The sequence below is a fragment of the Sphaeramia orbicularis genome, chromosome 12, assembly GCF_902148855.1.
Source record: "Sphaeramia orbicularis chromosome 12, fSphaOr1.1, whole genome shotgun sequence".
Lineage (NCBI taxonomy): Eukaryota > Metazoa > Chordata > Actinopteri > Kurtiformes > Apogonidae > Sphaeramia > Sphaeramia orbicularis.
This window is the reverse complement of record NC_043968.1, coordinates 79,038,326-79,058,430: the sequence shown is the minus strand read 5'-3', so window position 1 is coordinate 79,058,430 and position 20,105 is coordinate 79,038,326. Positions and strand designations below refer to the sequence as shown.

General features: G+C 38.4%; 1 protein-coding gene across 1 annotated transcript; it reads left to right on the top strand.

Annotated features, from left to right (window-relative positions):
• Positions 1–7,305: 7,305 nt before the first annotated feature.
• On the top strand, positions 7,306–19,189 carry prnpb (prion protein b). Its single transcript, XM_030149972.1, has 2 exons — positions 7,306–7,473; positions 13,757–19,189. The coding sequence occupies exon 2, from the start codon at positions 13,764–13,766 to the stop codon at positions 15,198–15,200; it is 1,437 nt and encodes a 478-aa protein (XP_030005832.1). The 5' UTR covers positions 7,306–7,473; positions 13,757–13,763; the 3' UTR covers positions 15,201–19,189.
• The last annotated feature ends 916 nt before the right edge of the window (positions 19,190–20,105 follow it).

Sequence of the window (20,105 nt, the reverse complement as noted above, 5' to 3'; positions counted from 1 at the left end):
TTTGTCCGTAGACGCTCAGCGTCCATGCACTTCAGTGGGACTGAGTGGAACAGTTTTTTTCATTGCCTCAAAACTGGACGGTAATTGGATAAATGCCACGATGTTGTCCCGCCCCTGGATGTTCAGTGTCTCTGGGGGTGAATGGAGCTGTGGGCGGAGCTCGGCTGGGCTGGACACCGGGCTTCCATGTGCTGATTGGAGGATCAGTCGAAAGGCTGAATCGCGTTTGATTGACAGCTATTTTGAGATCTACTCCTTCACTTGACAGAGCTCAGTTTAATACCGTCACACATTCTGCTGTGAAATCGAGAGAGAAACCACTACGAAATTACTCGTTCATTTCTTGCACTGTAAATAAAACACACTCATTGTACTTCCTTGTTTCAATTTAACATAATTTCAACGTTTTCTTGTCTCAGTTGCATAATTTAATCATTTCTTGTTCGAGTTTGAGTGAACTGGCTATCAAGTCCCTGGAAAAGACGCGTACTTGGTATGATAAGGTCACTGACCATTTTCTTAATTTTAGGAAGGGAGGGCCAAATTTATGTTTAAATAACTTGACCATTTTTTTGATGTAAGATGACAATGAGCTTCCCCTGTCTGAAAGACGAGCAGCCACCACTGCTTGAGATCTAATTGGACAGTATGTGTCTGTATGTGGAACCTGAACTAAAATGATTTTGACTCCATTTAGTGTTAATATCTTCAGTGTAATTTTTGTATTTCACATATTCGTCCCACAGGCTGGACTGGACCCTTTGGTGGGCCAGTTTTGGCCCCCGGACCGCATGGTTGACACCTGTGCCATGGATGAACCATGTGTCGTTTGAGGGTGGTACAGCTCAAAACACCAGACAGTGCACCCATCATCCTTGGTTCTGTTAAACCCTTGGATTCTTCTCCTTCCTTCTGAATATACACCATGTCAAATGTATCCAGCTCTAGAATTCCTTCAAAACAACTTCCTGTACTCATTTTAAAACACAGACGCACAAAAATACATACATGAACATACATGAATGTTTGATTAATATTTCAGAGAGCATTTTTCAGGCAACAGTTATGAAATAAATATAAAAAAAAATAAAAATACCACCATGCACTAACATGCCCAATGGATATAAAAACATACCCACTGCTATAGTCACTGTGATGTAAATATATTTTATTGGAAGTGGCATCTTCTGACCAAAATGTGTAGAACCTTCACATAAAAATTAATTTTTGATGTGTGTGTGTGTGTGTGTGTGTGTGTGTGTGTGTGTGTGTGTGTGTGTGTGTGTGTGTGTGAGGGTGTGTGTGTGTGTGTGTGTACAAATCTAAAGGATGTGTTTGGCCTCAGTAGTAGCAGTGAGCCCAGTTACAGACAGGGGTCAGTCTAATCCTCTTCTTCTGCCAACCTGCTGGTTCGATGAGTAGAAATGCTTCATCTTTGGTTTCTACTTGTTAATATGTCCCTATACTGTCCATCCCAGATGATGTTTGCATATGTTTTTGGCCAAAAGATCATTTTGTGGAAGTGCAGCTACAAAATGGATGACCATGCATAATTCATAGACTTATAATAGGAACCACAGTTCAACCGACTACAGAAAGAAAAACATGTTTCTCATCATCACAAAAGAATAATAATAGAACAGGTGGTTCCAGGCACAACAAACCCCGCCCCTCATACATATTGTATCTTATTTTGTCATGGATTCAGCTGATGTCATTGTGTCTATGCATGTGCTGATGTCTTATCAACTGTCTCTATATATGTGACAAGTTTGAAGGAAATTGAAACTAAATGGGCCACTTTCTCTTTGAGACCACAATTGTATTGACCAATTTTTAACCTGCCTTTTACTTTTTATTCTATTTTATTGCTTGTTTTGTTCTCCCCTATTTATCGTATGATGTCCTTGAGTGTCAAGAAAGGCGTCTATAAATAAAATGTATTATTATTATTATTATTATTAATAATAATAATAATAATAATAATAATAATAATAATAATAAAATTGATGTTTTTATAGACATTTGAAATTTCACCCATTATAAGTAAATGGGATTTTTTTTTTTTTTTTTAAGTCTTAAAAATTCTATCTTTAACCTACTTTTCCCAAAATGTAATCACATCTATTCTGGGTTACTGGTAATCTATAAACCCAGTTAGGTCTGAATTCAACCAGTAGATTTGCTACTAAAGTGTAAACAATCAAACAAACTCAACCAAAAACAATATTGTTGTTGTTCCTACCCCTTATATTAATATTATTAATATTTACCAATATTAATATTTACTTCACCAATAATACCAACTGTAAAAACATGTGGAGACCCCCTCACACACATATTTAATCCTACACAGTTTCAAAGGCTGTGGTATACTCAGAACAGTGCAGACAGAACCCTAATGTGTGTCAGACAGTTGGACCTCATGACCTCCATCCTGTCTTCACTGCACTGACTATGTGTTTCTGTCCAGACTGATGCTCCTCACCATAAATGCATCAATGGACACGCCCCCTCATACCTACAGTAGGTCATGTGACAGTAAACCTCCACCTGCTCCCTCAGGCAGCCTCCTCCTTCATGTTTCCACCCATGGGGGGGACACACCTTCTGTTCTGATGCACCTGGGCTTTGGAAGCCCCTACTAGTGGAGCTGAGACAAACAGCATGGACACTATTACTATTAAATAAGGTTAAGGATAATCTTACATAATTATACTGTAAACACGCCAATAACAGTAAATCACAAAAAACACAATTTATTTCAGTTAATGAACTACTGCGTCAAAAAATCTTTATACACCAAGCAACTATTTCTGCTTTGCCCTGACTTAAACTACGTGTTCTTGCGAAATACATGACCCGGTGTTTCTCTACCTTACTACAAATACTCCGTAAAATGGAGTCCAGCTCAAATTATCCGGATTGCCCCAGAGGGTGGTTGCGTTTTTCAAATTAACCCACCAGTTATGTTTCGGATGGAAGGACCAAACCAGGAGAAATGAAGAATTCACCAAAAAGAAGGTTTGAGGTTTTAAAAAGTTCAAGAAAGCTTGATTTATTGCTTCTGGCAAAAATAGAAAAAGTTACAAAAAAGAAAGAAGTCAATTATCAGATAGTCTGGCATCAAACACACTATTTGTCACAGAGAGAAAAAAGAAAAGCCAAAAAAAGAGTTTCCTTTATGACTTTTTATAGTCTTCAGTGACTCTCGGAGTCTCCAACTTTTCAGTGTCATAATTCATGCTACACATTATTGGTTAATATTAATATTATATTGGCAGAACATGTCAGTCACTCCATAAGCTAATTCAAAGAAAAGCCCATTTGAAAGGTCACCTGAGTTTAACAAGCACCCTGGACACCTGTCAATTAAACCAACTGCATATTTTAACCACAAAGAGTTTCAGAAAGCGCATGTTGCTTAACACCTGCACAATTAGGCTAGCATTTCTTGACCACAAAAAAATCCCCAGGTTCATAATCTGGTTTTTCTGCTCGACTCTCTTTACAACAATTAATTTCTAAAGCTGTAAAATTAGATCTTTGTCATTGCATCTGACTTTTTCTCCAAGTTCAGCACAGACAGGTGTGAGTTCATCAAAACCACACAAACACGAACCAAACCTGACTGTTCAGTACCTCTGAAATAAAAATACAAGATACAGTCGGAAAAATACCTCAGAATATAACTTGTAATGCAAAGATTAAGTAAACAACTTACAACATTACATTTTCTCTTCGTCTTTTCCATTTTGGTTCATGATGTATGATTTATGATGTTCATCTGACATTTTAGAGCTAGTCAAAGTTGCACATTCATCTTCCATTTAATACGATCCGTACTACAATACACAAATATGACCCAGATAATCATTATATTCAGAAGTTCCAAACGGACATTAATATGAATGGCTCTTTTTGTAACTGGGATCTACAAACAGTTGTTCATTTATTTATTTTTATTTTTATTACTGTTCTACCATAAAACTATGAGCAGACCTCAGCTGGTTCATCACTGATCATTTACCAAAGGTTTGATTTAACTTTGGAAAAAGGATGTTTTTGGTTTTCATAACTACACTAAAAGAAAAGGAAAATGTTATTTTTAGATAAATTTGTTTTTGTTTTTAGCAACATTTGTATTCATAAAAGTACATTTATGAATAAAACCCCTTTGTTCTTTTTCCAAACAGAAATAAACTGTACTTTAACCCTTCCATGCATAGTGTTCAGTCCAGGGTTCCTCTGTTCTCCAGCTGTTCTCTGGTTTATTCATGTGTTTGGTTGCTTTAGTTCCAGATCAGCTGACACAGTGGACGCTTATGCACCATCCCATAATATACTGACATTCAGACCATTACTGTTCTTCATAAACCTGATCTACACTTACATGTTTAAGTGGAAATCAGTTGTTTGTTATTGTTATTAGACTGTAATTAACAGGGTTTTTAAACAAAAAGTTTTTTTTTTTTCGTGTTATCTCCATGAAGTGAATAATAACTAGTATTAGAGTTAAAATGGGAGAAAACATCAGATTAGCTGCATTGAACATGGTTTTATTTCATAGTTTTCACACAGTTTATCAGTAAATACATGTTTGTTTGTTTCAAAAATCCAACCCATGGAGTCTGAGTGGACATTTTTACAATTCCAGGAAAAAGGGGTTCAGGAAAAAATGTTTAATCACATTTTTTTTTTTTTTTTTTCATGTTTAAAGAAGAATAAAAACACTGAGGAAAAACACCTCATTAACCCTTAAAGTCCCAAACACCATCTACTGATCTGAACTGTTTAATTCCTGTTGATCCACTAATCCTATCAATCCATGTCAATAATTGGTGTAAAATACAGTTCTTCATCTTTTCATGGTCATCAGATATGACCATATTTGGACGTTCAGAGGCTCCGTAGTGGAAACACCGTCATTTTCTCCAACATTGATTTCCCAGTAAAACCCATGGAGTTGGATCAATGACAGTGGATGGACACACTGGGTTTATGTTCAGTTAATGACAGATTGGACTGAAAAAGACACTGTTTATTCAGTTTGATCTGTTTCTGATCAACTTTAATCTGAGCTTTAATGAAAATCTACATCAGAGGTGTCAAACTCATTTTAGTTCAGGGGCCACATTCAGCTAAATTTGATCTGAAGTGGGCCGAACCAGTAAAATAATAACATAATAATATATAAATAATGTCAACTCCAAACTTTTCTCTGCGTATTAGAATAAGTAAAATTAAACAATGAAAATGTTTATATCTACAAACTATCCTTTCAAACAATGTGAATAAAATGAACAAACTCAAAAAATAAGTGTAATTTTAACAATATTATGCTTCAGTTTATCGTTTTTACATGTACATTATAACTTATAGATCACAGTGGGTCTGCAAACACACAAAATATTGAATATCAGGCGGAATATTGTTAAAATTATACTTACTTCTCATAAAACATTTCAGGTTGTTCATATTTGTTCAGGTTATTCACATTTTTTGGTGAAATTATGCTTTGTTTTAGCGTAAATACATGAAAATATTTACATTTACAAAGAGAAAAATTTGGAGTTGTGAGTATTTATAGATTATTATAATAGTATTTTACTGAATCCTGCCCACTTGAGATTGAATTGGTCTGAATGTGGAACCTGAACTAAAATCATTGTTAATATCTTCACTGTAATTTTTGCATTTCAAAACTTCATCCCAAGGGCCGGACTGGACCCTTTGGTGGGCCGGATTTGACGCCTGTGATCTACATGATCAGTGAATAGAATATAGAAAATACAGGATTTACACTGAAAAAACCCCACAAAATACTGATGATAGAATAATAAATGGTGATTAATCAGTTAAGAAAGGTGAAATCTACAGAAACATTAATCTGGGACCTGACACTAAAGTAACTCTGGCTCTTTATGGGTTAAAACTCTCATAATTCATGCATGAAAGGGTTAATGTCATGACCAGTTCGAAAAATGACAAGGCTGTTGAAACAGTAGATTTCTGTAACACATACACCTATGTACATTACCCTGGTACATCTAGTGTTACATGTTTTGTTATTTAATCCTTTCATGCATAGTGGTCACTGCAGTGGACAGTTATTCTACAGCTGTTCTCTTGTTTATTCATGGGTTTTGTTGTTTTAGTTGCATATCAGACAATACAGTGGATGCTTATGCACCATGTCATACACTGCAATTCACACAATTACTGATAAATACTTGATAAACCTGATCTGCAGTAACATGTTTGAGAGTAAATCAATTGCTATTTGTTATTAGACTGTAATTAACAGTTTTCTAACACAAAAAGTAAAAAAAATAAAAAATAAATAAATAAATTATGTCCATGAAGTGAGTAATAACTTGTATTAGAGTATGATAAAATGTAAGAAAAAATCTGATTAGCTACATTTAAAAAAATATTTCATAGTTTTCACACAGTATATCACTTTCTGATATTGTAGTTTAACCCTTTCATGCATAGTGATCACTACAGTGGACAGCTGTTCAAAGGGGTTCTCTTGAATAAACATGGATTTTGTTGTTTTAGTTCCGTATCAGCCAACACAGTGGACACTTATACTTCATCCCATAGACTGAAATTCATACCATTACTGTAACTGTGCTGTTCTAGATAAACCTGATCTGCAGTAGCATGTTTGAGTGTAAAAAGAATTGCTAATTGTTATTAGACTGTAATAGATAGGTTTTTTTTTTTTTTTTTTTAACAAAACTTTATTTATTTATTTTTGCATATTACCTCCATGCAGGTATGCTAAAATGTGAGAAAACATCAGATTAGCAGCATTTTAATTTCATAGTTTTCACACAGTATATCAGTAAATACACGTGTCTTTGCTTCTAAAATTAAACTCATGGTGTCCAGCTGAGTGGACATTTTTGTAACTCCATGAAAAATATGTTCATTAAAAAATCAATCAAATTGTTTATTTTCATGCCTGAAGAGGAATAAAAAAAATCTTGATTAAGGTTCTCATAATTCATGCATGAAAGAGTTAAATACATGTTTCTTTTCTTCAAAAATTAAACACATGCTGTCCAGCTGGGTAGATATTTTTGAAACCCCATAAAAAACAGGTTCACAAAAAATTTCAATGACATTGTTTTTTTCATGCTTAAAGAGGAATAAAAAATTATCAGGAAAAAATATCTTGACTAAGGTTTTCATAATTCATGCATCAAAGGGTTAAATTAAAAAATAAAATTAAAAAAATAATAATAAAAAATTACGGGAACTACGGAGCAGATGAGAGCGTCATGACGTCATAGCCAGGCGTGCCCCCGCCTGGTCGTCGGGCACTTGCTGTGCATCATCAAAACGAGCACACCCGAGTCAGACGAAGCCTCCGGATCTGCGGAACCAGAGCCCCGGTACCAGAGGACAGGACACCGCTGTTGGATTTACACCAAAACGGACGGATAAAGACGGGACCGGACGGTAAGATGGAGCCGTCTATACTCTGGACACACGTTATATAAGAACAAATGATGTGACGTCACTGGCCGCTTCATCCACTTGTTTGTTATTTTGAGGCTGTGTCATGGACACAAGAGCCAGACAACAGCAGGAGACAAAGAGCAAAGAACACAAACACACACACACTGGTGTTCCGTTAACAGACCGGAGGATGAGAACCATCGTGTGTGTGTGTGTGTGTGTGTGTGTGTGTGTGTGTGTGTGTGTGTGTGTGTGTGTGTTTTCTCACAGGCCCCTGCGGATACAACACAGATCTGATATTCTATGATCACAGCTGTACTATAACAGAAATAAGGCCTGTGCACTGGTCCATTAGCTCTGCAGGGATCTGTTCAAATATACACTTACTCCTTTTTTATGTGTATTTTTTATTTTATTTTTTTCTCCATGTTTTGTGTCCGTTTTGAATGAGCATGTGCAGAAGGGGTTATAGGTCTGGTGTATTAAACCGCAGGATTTACCCTGTCAGTGTAAGATCTGAAGATGGAAACCACCTAAATCACATACATTCATTCATTCATTCATTCATTCATTCATTTATTTATTGGTTATCAGAATCAGATTTTATTAATCCCAGGAGAAATTATTGAATGTTCCAGTTGTTCTGAGCAACAAATGAGCAATACTATAAAAATTATATTGGCTAAAATTTACTTAGGGGGTCAAATGAGTGGCCGTTTTTGTAAAAAAAAAAAAAAAAAAAAAAAAGTTGTAAGAAATGCATAGAACTGTGTTGAAATAATGCAAATCCATTTGTGCACAGACTACTGATATTATTTGACAGAGGAAGCTCTATTTTCAGAAATATTGGATTTTGAATAGCACATGTATGTGAAAACTTTTGCTGGTGGATGCACGTGACATTACCCATGATGCTCTGGTCAGTACCAGTACTTTATTTGTAATAAACTTATATACTTACTATTGCTAATTCTCCTCTTATTCATAAATGTTAGTATTGTGGATCTAAAACAATAACAGCTGACACAAAAACACAAAATGTGTCAGTGGACAGATGTGACATGGTTGTTACAGATCCCATCATACTGATGCTCGGCAGCCATGTCACCGTTTCCACAAATGATTCCTGTGCAAAAACGAGGATCAGAATTATTTATTGTATAGTTTATCATCATACTAAAGAGTAAATAACAATATAGAATTGTTATTTCTTTATAAAAATGCTTATTATTAGAAAACTGTTGATTTAAAAAGTGACGTGTGACATTATTCATGTACGTATTGGTGTAACATAAGCAGGATGGATCAGCACCATACTCCATATTGCAACCTGTAAAAATAAAACATGTGATATGTAGGATAGAATCTTGTAAGAAAAATTGGGGAATCTAAAAGAATAGAATATTTGTTCTTCAGGTAAATTCAGTTCAAATAGAACTTGGCCATTTGTGACATGAAAATATAGCATTAATTGTGATGAAATTGGACATTTTTGAGCTGAAAACATAGTTACCTCCGCCAAGGAGGTTATGTTTTTGTCAGGGTTTGTTTGTTTGTTTGTCTGTTTGTCTGTTTGTTTGTTTGTTTGTTTGTTTGTTTGTCTGTCCGTTAGTGTGCAACATAACTCAAAAAGTTATGGACAGATTTGGATGAAATTTTCAGGGTTTGTTGGAAATGGGCTAAGGAAGAAATGATTAAATTTTGGTGGTGATCGGGGGTGGGGGGGCCCACGGGGGGCGCCACTGATCAGCCTTGGCGGAGGTCTGCGCTCTCCGAGTGCTTCTAGTTCATATGAGCATCAACATGTTGAACAGAACTGAAATCCTGTAAATTTGCAGAACTTGCATTTACCAACACAAAGTTCCTTTGGGGATTCACTTAGATTGATTTCTTATGCACAAAGACAGAAATAAGACCTCTAAGCAAATTTTAGCCGATATATACATGTGTATTTCAGTTAAACTGGTCCTAAAACAGGACAGAGGGTTAAACATTCAAATAGATGTAGACTAATGTTCTGAAGCAGGTTTGGAAGAACTTGGGGTTTGTTTAAAAAAATAAATATTTACTGAGATAAAAGAGAAACTATTTTTCAGATAAAACACATTTTTATATTACTTTTATACATAAATCCACATGTAACAGTAAAAAGGACATGAAAATTACACACTACTGTTTTTTTTGTTTTTTTTTTTAAATATCTCTTTATTCTGTCACAGCTGCATTTTGGGAATTGAAGTAAATATTCAAGGCAGGGTGTTTGACAAAAATGACCACTGTTGAAAAATCACTGGTGATTTTATATGTGTTTAAATCACTGGTTCCAACCTTTTTTTTTTACTCCTGACTCCATTTTAACATCACAAATTTCTGTCGACCCCAGACACTCAAAACAGAGACTTTTTTTTTTTTTTGTTAAAATTAATTTGTTTTTGATCTTGTAATAGTTTTCAATACTCTGTTTCAAATCCAGGTTAATTTTAGAGGACATTTAGGCTATATAATGTATATTATTATGGACGAAGGCAGAAAAGACAGGTGTAGATTACTGCACAAAGTGAGAATTTGATTTTCTTTGGTCAGGATATGTACAGTCAGTCCAGCTTGGATTTACAAGGCTGACAATTAATACTGAACAAACAAGAACTCAAACTATGAATTATGAAAGTTTGTCACAGTTTGTCTGCTATGGATTGGGATTGTCTCTGTCAACTCAATGCAGATTTATATTAGGAAGTTGTTTTTTTTTTTTTTCTGCATTGTACGAGTGCTTTTCTAGAAAAGAGAGTGCAGACTTCCGCCAAGGCAGATCCGTGTCCCCTCACCCCACCCCCGATCACCACCAAAATTTAATCATTTGTTCCTTGTGTCAGTATCAACATTTCCTGAAATTTTCATCCAAATCTGTTCATAACTTTTTGAGTTATCATGCACACGGACAGACAGACAAACATCGGGGGGGGGGGGGGGGGGGGGGGGGGTGTCAGCACTCTCCGAGTGCTTCTAGTTCAAGTCTGTGATGTCATTAGTCACTTTATACAATGTCCAGGTCCTGGTAGAACTGTAAGGGGATAGGGCAGTGGTTGGACAGTAGCAAACTATAGGGTCCGATTAATTAATAATTAGGAGTGATTAGATCCCAGGATCATTGGAAAGAAGGAGTCTGAGTCAAGGAATGGTACTGGGAACACATGGGGCGTGGCTGCAACCAATACACAACAGAACAGAACACACAGAACACACACAACAGAACATAATAAAATATCTCTTTCTGTCCCCTGCCTCATATTTAGCAGGTCTACATAGCGGTGTGGTCCAAATCAGTCTGGATGAGTCCATATCAAACTTCTCTTCTGTATCGTCCAAGTCTAATAGTCGACTTATCAGTCAGAGTAGAATCGGTCTTCTCTGTTTTCATTCTGCTGGACCACAGGCCAAAGCAGCAGAAGTACGATTAATAAAGCTATGACAATAAGAAGGAATATTTCCGTTATAGGAGCACATCCCAGCAGGTGCAGGTTCTGCAGTTTTAGTATCTGGAAAATATAATTAACCTCATCAGTCCCATTTATCAGACAAACAGCTGTTACTCTGACTGTGGTTTTGGAGCCCAGCAGAGTTCTTCTACCACCAGTGGGTTTTTCTAAATGTTGTTCCTGATGTTCCTGAGCTGTTTTCCTGTTCTGTTACTTTCTCACAGCTGTGTAGTGTTCATGGGTCCATTAAGTCAGATAAGGTCACTCCCTCATGTGTAGGTGATATGTGATTTAGTCAGTACTTTGTCTGCTCTGACCTCTGACGGTGTGCATACCTGTGATGTCACACAGCTGACTGTCCCATGTGTTGTCAAAACTCTGAGTAGATGGTTCATAATAATATGGGTGTTTTTTATAATAACTTTAGCCACTCCTGTGTTTTTACATGACCAAAGTCAAATTGAATTTGAAGTTGCAATACATCAGTAAACTTCTGCCTCTCCCTTTTTTCTGAAAAAGGGCAGCATTAATTACACCCCCTTTTTCAGAAATATAAAAAAAATTGTTACAGTATAATCAGGGACGGCTAATGAGGTAGAATTTAATATCATTGTTTCAGAGTCATGAACTGTTGTTCTGCTTCATTTATCCATTTTAAAGAAGCTGAAATGTTTCTATGACCTTATTTATTCACCAACTGATGAAGGAGGACAGTGTTTTCTGTGTCTGACCTGATGGAATATCTACTGGAACCACTGAGGAACAGAAAGAACAGCATTTATGGACGTTTCTGACCTCTTACGATGTAGAATAGATGTAAGGAGTGTCGCAGAGACCCCATTGGATGGCCAATAACTGAAGGGTTGGCAGTTTGAATCCTGTTGTGTCCTAATCGTGCCATTGTATCCTTGGGCAAGACACTTCACCCACCACACTCACACCGGTGTATGAATGCATACGAATGTTCAGTGGTGGTGGGAGGGGCCGTAGGCGTGTATTGTCAGCCATGTCTCCGTCACTCTGCCCCAGGGTTAGGGTTAGGGCCTCAGGGCAGCTGTGGATACAGATGTAGTTTAACTCCACTAGAGTGAGAATGTGAGAGTGAATAAATAATGTAAAGAGCTTTGGGTGCCTTGAAAAGCACTATAGAAATGTAATCCATTATTAATGTTATTACCTCCGCCAGGAGGTATTGTGATCGCTTTGCTTTGTGTGCGTGCATGTTTGTTTGTTTGTTTGTTTGTTTGTTTGTTAGCAAGATAACTCAAAAAGTTATGGACAGATTTTCATGAAATTTTCAGGAAATGTTGCTACTGGCACAAGGAAGAAATGATTAAATTTTGGTGGTGATTGGGGGTGGGGGGGCTCCCTCCCCCCCTTAGGCCCAAACAAACACACATGCATGGGAGGCAGCTCTGTCTTGGCGGAGGTCTGCGCTCTCTGAGTTCTTTTTTTGTTATTATTAATATCTTTAAAAAATGGCAGCCTATGAAAGTCCCAATAGTTCTGTAAAACTAGTTTCTATAACATGGACACTGTGTCTGTCAAACACTGTTCCTCTGAGGTGGATGCAGTAAATGTGCCATTCACCAAAATGTCGTGGTGTTTGGTTTGATAGTTAACTTAATTTGTTTGTTTACACACAGGCCTTAGATGAGACTAACCACAGCCATGGGTGACATGAGGTCATTAATGAATGTCTGTGAGTGGTTTGATGTTTCTCTGCCAAAAAAAACTCTAGTGTTTCAGAGGTTACTGTCTCTGTGTCAGCAGTCAGGTGGGTTTTCCACAGATCCTCTGATGTTGAACAGGTGATTGGGGGTGGCCCGATCACCACCAAAATTTAATCATTTCTTCCTTGTGCCAGTATCAACATTTCTTGAAAATTTCATGAAAATCTGTCCATAACTTTTTGAGTCATCTTGTTAACAAACAAACAAACAAACACGCACGGGAGGCAGATCTGTCTTGGCGGAGGTCTGCGCTCTCCGAGTGCTTTTCTTGTTCCATTTTGTGGTGTTTGGCAAATCTGGTCCGGAGACTGTAACTAAAAACAGAAAGATAAACTAATTCACTGGATCATTTGTTCAACATTTTGATCATATTTTAATGAAAAGGATTACATACCACCCATTTCCTTTATTTAATGAATGATCTTTTCAACATGATATCATGAACTCACATAAATATACACGCCACTTTCAATTGGCGTTAACTGCTGTGTTATCTGTACACATTATACATTTACCACATGTATGTTCACACCATGTCAAATACCACACACAGAGGGTTACAGTTATTGTAAGGGTAAGGGTTAGGGTGAGGGGTTAGGATTAGAGTTAGGGTTACAGTTAGGGGAATATGTTTAAAAAATGCACTGGCTCACAAACCCTCTGATTATTGTTTTTCTAAAAATCATAAAAATGCACAAAGGTTCACTAAAAACTCTGACAAGGATCTCCCAGGTAAGTATTAAAAAATGACTTCATCTGTGATTAAGGTAGGGGTAAGATTTAGGTTAGGGTTAGGAGGGGGGGTTAGGGGTTAGGGTTAAGGTTATTTGAACCGGAGATCTTGGCGTTAATTAACACGTGACAAAATGGCGTTGAATAACACGCGAAAGGATGAAAATGCGTAGGTGTAACACACCAAATGCCTTAAGAACTGGTGTGACATACAACGCGATTTCATGAGATCAGTCTCAATCTTTTTGTTCACTGTTGATCAAAGTACAATTTCAGAATGAAATGAATTATTAATTACTGATCAAATAATAATCAAGTAACTTTAAATGTTTTTCTTTTTAGGGTCACAATGGGGAGGCTGTATGGAGTTGCTCTCGTGTCCCTTTTTATCATCTGCCTTCTGAACACTGAGTCAGTACTGGCTAAAAAGGGTAGCAGCAGTGGTGGCAGGAAGTCCACATCCACCAGCAGTAGGGGTGGAACACAGTCCAAACCACGGCAGCCACAGACTCCGAATAAAAACCCCAATCCATATCCTGCTGGTGGAAGTTATCCGTATCCGGGAGCAGGCAACACAAATCCAGGAGGATATCCCAGACAAAACCCAGGAGGATATCCAAACCAGAATCCAGCCGCAGGTGGTTACCCAGCCGCTGGAGGGTACCCCAACCAACCAGGAAGAGGGAACTATCCAAACCAGTATCCAGGAGTAGGAGGATATCCAAACCAGAATCCAGCTGCAGGGGGTTACCCAGCTGCTGGAGGGTACCCCAACCAACCAGGAAGAGGGAACTATCCAAACCAGTATCCAGCTGCAGGTGGTTACCCAGCTGCTGGAGGGTACCCCAACCAACCAGGTAGAGGGAACTATCCAAACCAGTATCCAGCTGGAGGTGGTTACCCAGGCGCCGGAGGGTACCCTAACCAACCAGGTAGAGGGAACTATCCAAACCAGTATCCAGGCGCAGGAGGATATCCAAACCAGTATCCAGCAGCTGGAGGCTACCCAGGCTGGGGAGGTGGCAGTCCAGGTGGTTACCCAGTCAGAGGAGGAAATACTGGGCCAGGCTGGGGTTCAAATCCTGGAGCTTACCCTGGCGGAGGATTTGGTGGTTACCCAAACTGGAACCCAAATAATAAGATCCTCAGTCCTCGGTACGGTGGAGGAAGCTACGGTGGATACAATTATGGAATGGGTGGGTCTGCTTTTGCTCGTTCTGCAGCAAACAATGGTTTTGCTCCCAAACTCCAGTCCAAGGGCTTTGCCAAAAAAGCCATGATGGCAGCAGGTGTGGGTGCTTTGGCTGGAATGGCTGTTGGCTATGGAATAGGACGCTTCCCACGACCACATTTTGGTTTCCGCAGCCCACAAGAGGAATACTACTACAACAACTACATGTACCGTCATTATGGCTCCCAATCCACAGACGAAAAAGATTACGGCCGTGATTACGTCTACAGGCCTCCGCCACGAGCAGAGACTTACGAACAATTCATGGACAGATGCATGAATCAGACCGACCTTCTTAAAGATCGGGGCAGTCAGAGCAATCAAGAGGATGATGACACCGTCAGCATCGAGGAGATTGGATACCCTGCTCTCATTGACCAAATGAAGTCCCAGCGTTGTGTCGAGAGGTACATGGAGTATTCCAAGGAATTCCTGCAGAAACGAGAGTCGGAGCAACTGACCCAGCTGAGCCGCAGTAACCCTCTGAGCTACAGCACCATTCAGCTTCTCACCTCCGTCTTTATGCTCCTATCCAGCATGCTCCTCCTGCAGTAAGACCATCTGTTCCCACATTCATCATATCTGCACGTCAACATGAGGTTCACGGAACAATGTAAATCATAGCCATTTGCTTGAGAATTGTAAAAAAAACCTGCTATTTTTACTGAATGTTTTAATTCTTTGGGAGAATGAAGGAAAAAATGTAGATCTGTACACAAGTAACTAATGGAGTCAGTTTAAGGAGATGGCAGACGCTTTTAAAGTTCAATCAGCCAGTTTGTACCGCAGGCATTTTCCGCATTATGTTGCACTACTATTGTTGTATTCAATTTCCAACGTGGTGTCATGACTCGTGTAAATATACACGCCACTTTTAATTGGCGTGTTATCTGTATGCATTGTAAGGTTTTTGCATGCATGTTCAGGCCCCGTCAAATACCACGCACTGAGGGTTATTTGAACTGGGGATCTTGGCGTAAATTGACACTCTATCAAATGGCATTGAATAACACGCCAAAGGTTGAAAATGCGTACGTATAACACACCAAATGCCATAAGAACTGACGTGATATACAACACGATTTCCTGACATCAGTCTGCAGTGTCCTTCACCTTATTCAGGACTGGATGCCCTGCAGATTCAGAGGGACTTCCTTTCTAATACTCTATGACAATATATACTGACAATATATCTGCTTCTTTATAAAATAGGAACATGGGTCATTCTTACATGTGTTTTATATAAACAGAACCATATGTACAGAAGTAAACAAAGGTTCATCTAACACGATTTCAGCGTTTTTTTCATGTTGTGGGCACAAACAGCTGGTCATTCATTCCAGGTATGATTTATCAAAAAATACTTTTTTTTTTCCAATGATTAAAATCTGCAAAAAGTGAATAAGGACAAAGAATAGAGCGAGACAATATGAGAAAAAAGAACAGATGTTTTTCATTTTAACTATTGTCTTTTAAAGCCGATCACTTTCAGTTGTTTTTAAAGATCAGGGTTGTTGTTTTTTTTTTTTCAAGTAAATTTTTTCCATTTATGTCACACCTTAAATACCAATTATTTTATGTTAAATAGGACTTTTCAGAGTTTAAGGTCTTAACATTTTATTTGTTTAATTCTTAATAATTAACAACTCAGCTCCAAGAGCATTTCCTTTGAATTAAATTTGAACTGTGAAGTGTTTGATGTGTGCTCATGGTGGTTGTAACAGGGTTTTGGGTCATACTCTTCCGGATAAATTACAGCAGATGCACAGTTCATAGAAGTGCTCGTCTCTACTGGTGCTCACTGACTGCCAGGTGAAGGATTCATCTGTTAAACATCTGTCCATCAGATGTGGTGGTTGTGTAGGAGCCCAGTTGATAACAGGATTTCAAAAACCACTAAAACAACTGTTGCTTATAAAATTATTTGCATGCATCAACCTGTGACAGAGGAGACTTTAGTGAACACATGTCCTGTTGTGTGCTGTAGAAGACGTCCTGCATCCTGAGGTAGATGAGCTGTTTGTGTGCAGCTGTGGAGAACAGGTGGTGCATTTGGTGACGGTAGAAAGGTGGTCAAGTATGAGGGGATGTTTGTGTCCTTTGGCTCATATGGTGTATGTACGAGATGTGTCCGAAAAGTTCTAGGACTGGTGTCACAATAGATGTATTTCAAACTTAAACCAAAGGTTTTCCCCTTCGTAGTAACCCCCCCAGAGTCTAATGCCACATTTCCACTATGTGGTACCGACTCGACTTGACTCGACTCGACTCGACTCGACCTTTTTGTGTATCCATTAAGAAAAAGGACCTGGAATGTGGTACCTGGTACTAGTTGTTTGGTATCACCACTGCTGAGGTTCCCAGACTGGGGAGCAGATACTAAAAGGTGACGTACAAACACTGCAGACCACTGATTGGTCAGAGTTGACTCTGTGACCTGCCGTTTTACAAAAAATAGATCCGGAAGTTTATAGTAAATATGTCGACATCCACATGATGACAGCCCGCAAAACTACATCATGGTCGGTTGAGAAGATTAGGTGGCTGACGTAAAAGTTCAGCGTGTGCTGGACAAGGCAACATGCAATGATCGAGTTTATCAGCACCTCTCTGAGCAGACGACATGGAAGTAACACGCCGCATTGCTATGACGACCAGGTACTGTAAAGTTGGTAGTATTCTGTAATGGAAACAGACTCCAGGAATAGGACCTGGTACCTCACTCAAGTCGAACTGAGTCGAGTCGAGCCGGTTCCACATAGTGGAAACGTGGCATAACACCCTTTGCCAGCCTTCTCAGCCACGCCTCCATGTACTCCTGGAAGGATCTATCTGGGATCCTCCACAGCTATGTTGTCCACATCTTCAAAGCGGGTCCCTTTGATGACCCCCTTCTACTTGGGGAAGAGGAAAAGATCCCACAGAGCCAGGTCACGTGGGTAGGGAGGTTGGTCCAGCACGATGATGTTCTTCTGGACCAGGAGCTGTCGATGCTCAGGGCGTTGTGAGCAGTCGTGTTGTCATGGTGACGCAGCCACGAGTTGCCCTGCCACACCCCTGGCTTCTTCTGAATGAAGCAAATGCCGTAGGATCTCTTTGTTGACGTGTTGGTTGATCGTCTGACCCTGTGGTAAGACCTGGAGGTGGATGGGATGATGGCCCTCACATAGAAGAATGCGATCAACAGGACTTTGACTTTGGACTTGGACTGTCTTACTTTCTTCAGCCTTGGTGAAGTCGGACTCTTCCACTGAAGGCTCTGGTGTTTGGTCTCTGGGTTGGAGTCTTAGATCCATGACTCATCACCGCTGATGAAGTCTGGTTCAGTTTGAAGATGCTGGAGGACATCCTGACACACTGGCATGTGTCGATCCTTCTGGTCCTGGTTCAGTGGTTATAAAAGCATGTGGATAAAGGTTCAGAGAGCTGAGATCACAGTTCTAGACTCCAGGGGGGTTAGTGCCAAGGGGAAAACCTGTAGTTTGGATTGTAAATGTATCTTCTGGGACACTAGTCCTGGAACCTTTCAGACACACCTCATAGTCCTCCCACCGGTTTGGGATTCTTTTACTACCATTCCAACTTTGTGTCTTTTACCTTCAATACATTCTTTTCTTCCTTAGTTTTTGTGAAGCACTTTGGAACTGTTTTGTGTTTTGTATCTTTATCACAGTCCAATAGGAGGCTGTCTGTATATATGTTGAATCCCTTGAGCTGAGTTTGTTTCTTTGTGAGCGCAGCTGTATTCAGTTTAGTCTGAATTTGTCGAACGGTTACATATTTAACCCTTTCATGCATGAATTACGAAAAAAAAAGTGTCTAGATTTTTTTAGATTGATTTTATTTCTCAAAAAATTAGGCTAAAGTTGAAATGCATTTTGAATTTATTTTTATTTTTTTAAATATGGTTTTATTCAGAAGATATTTTCCCTCCTCAGACTCAGGAAAGGACAAGTTTGGGCAGTTTTTAATTCAATAAGAAACATCATGATGCAACAGGTTTTTCAGATGCATTTTGGAAAATTTTATGGAATGTCCTTGGGCGTGGACAATTGTTTTGGGTTTTTTTGGCTAAATCTGTGAAACTCTTGTCCGAATGTGGACAGTAAACCCATGTCTGGGTCTGAGGGTGTCCACAAATGTGGACATCAGGCATGAAAGGGTTAATGTGGTGTACAGAAACGTGTATACATTGAGGGTCAAAGGTCAGGATGGAAATGTTACGATTGTTTTCTGTTTGGGAGATTAGTTCAGTTTTATACAGCTCTGTTTTTTTTATCCTAATTGGAACTGCTTTTTTTTTTTTTTAACTAAAGATTAATTTATGATAATTATGTCACGTGTTTTAGATCCAGTTTGGCATTTTGATATTTTCTATTGTGTAGAATATCTGTAAAGTGCACTTACTTCCCTTTAAACCTGGATATTCTGTTGATGCATCACTTGTGTAAATCTACTGTTCTGGACCTGCTGTTGTAAACACTGACTAACAGGCTTAAATATTGTCATTGATGTTCAATTCGTCAATAAAATAACAAAAAAACAACTGTTCCCTGTGTAATTGATCAATAGAACTAACTGAGACGTTAGCGCCGCACATTTGAAGGTGTTGACAGTAAATTAGAACAAGAATAAGAACCCAGATGTAGCCAAAGTTAGAACAGCATTACACTGCATCATACATGGATATAAATGATAGAAGTGATGAAACCCCAGAGCAGATTGGATCTGAACCAAGAATTGAGGACCTCTGTTTTAGAAGTAGAACATTTTATGGATTATTTGGAAGGTTGAATGTGTGTGTTAGAAATGTGGGTGTAGTCTGGTGGTCCGACAAGTGGGGGTCAGTGTCAGTAAACTGGAGAATATTAGTATTACTACACCAATAAATGTTTTATTTATTTATTTAGATTAGACTTTATTGATATCATAATGAGGAAGTTCAATGGCGAAGGAAGCAACAGAATAATGTTCAAGAAAAAATGTGCATGAAGATAAAAAACAAACAAACAAACAAACCTAAAAATAATGAAACTACAAACTATATACATATCGGCTAAAATTTACTTAGGGGGTCAAATGAGTGGCCATTTTTATAAAAAAAAAAAGAAAAAAAAAGAAAAGTTGTAAGAAATGCATAAAACTGTCAAAATAATGCTAATCCATTTGTGCACAGACTACTGATATTATTTGACAGTGGAAGCTCTATTTTCACAAATATTGGATTTTGAATAGCACGTGTATGTGAAAACTTTTGCTGGTGGACGGACGTGACATTACCCATGATGATCTGGTCAGTACCAGTACTTTATTGGTAATAAACTTATAGACTTACTATTGCTAGTTCTCCTCTTATTCATAAATGTTAGTATTGTGGATCTAAAACAATAACAGCTGACACAAAAACACAAAATGTGGCAGTGGACGGATGTGACATGGTTGTTACAGATCCCATCATAC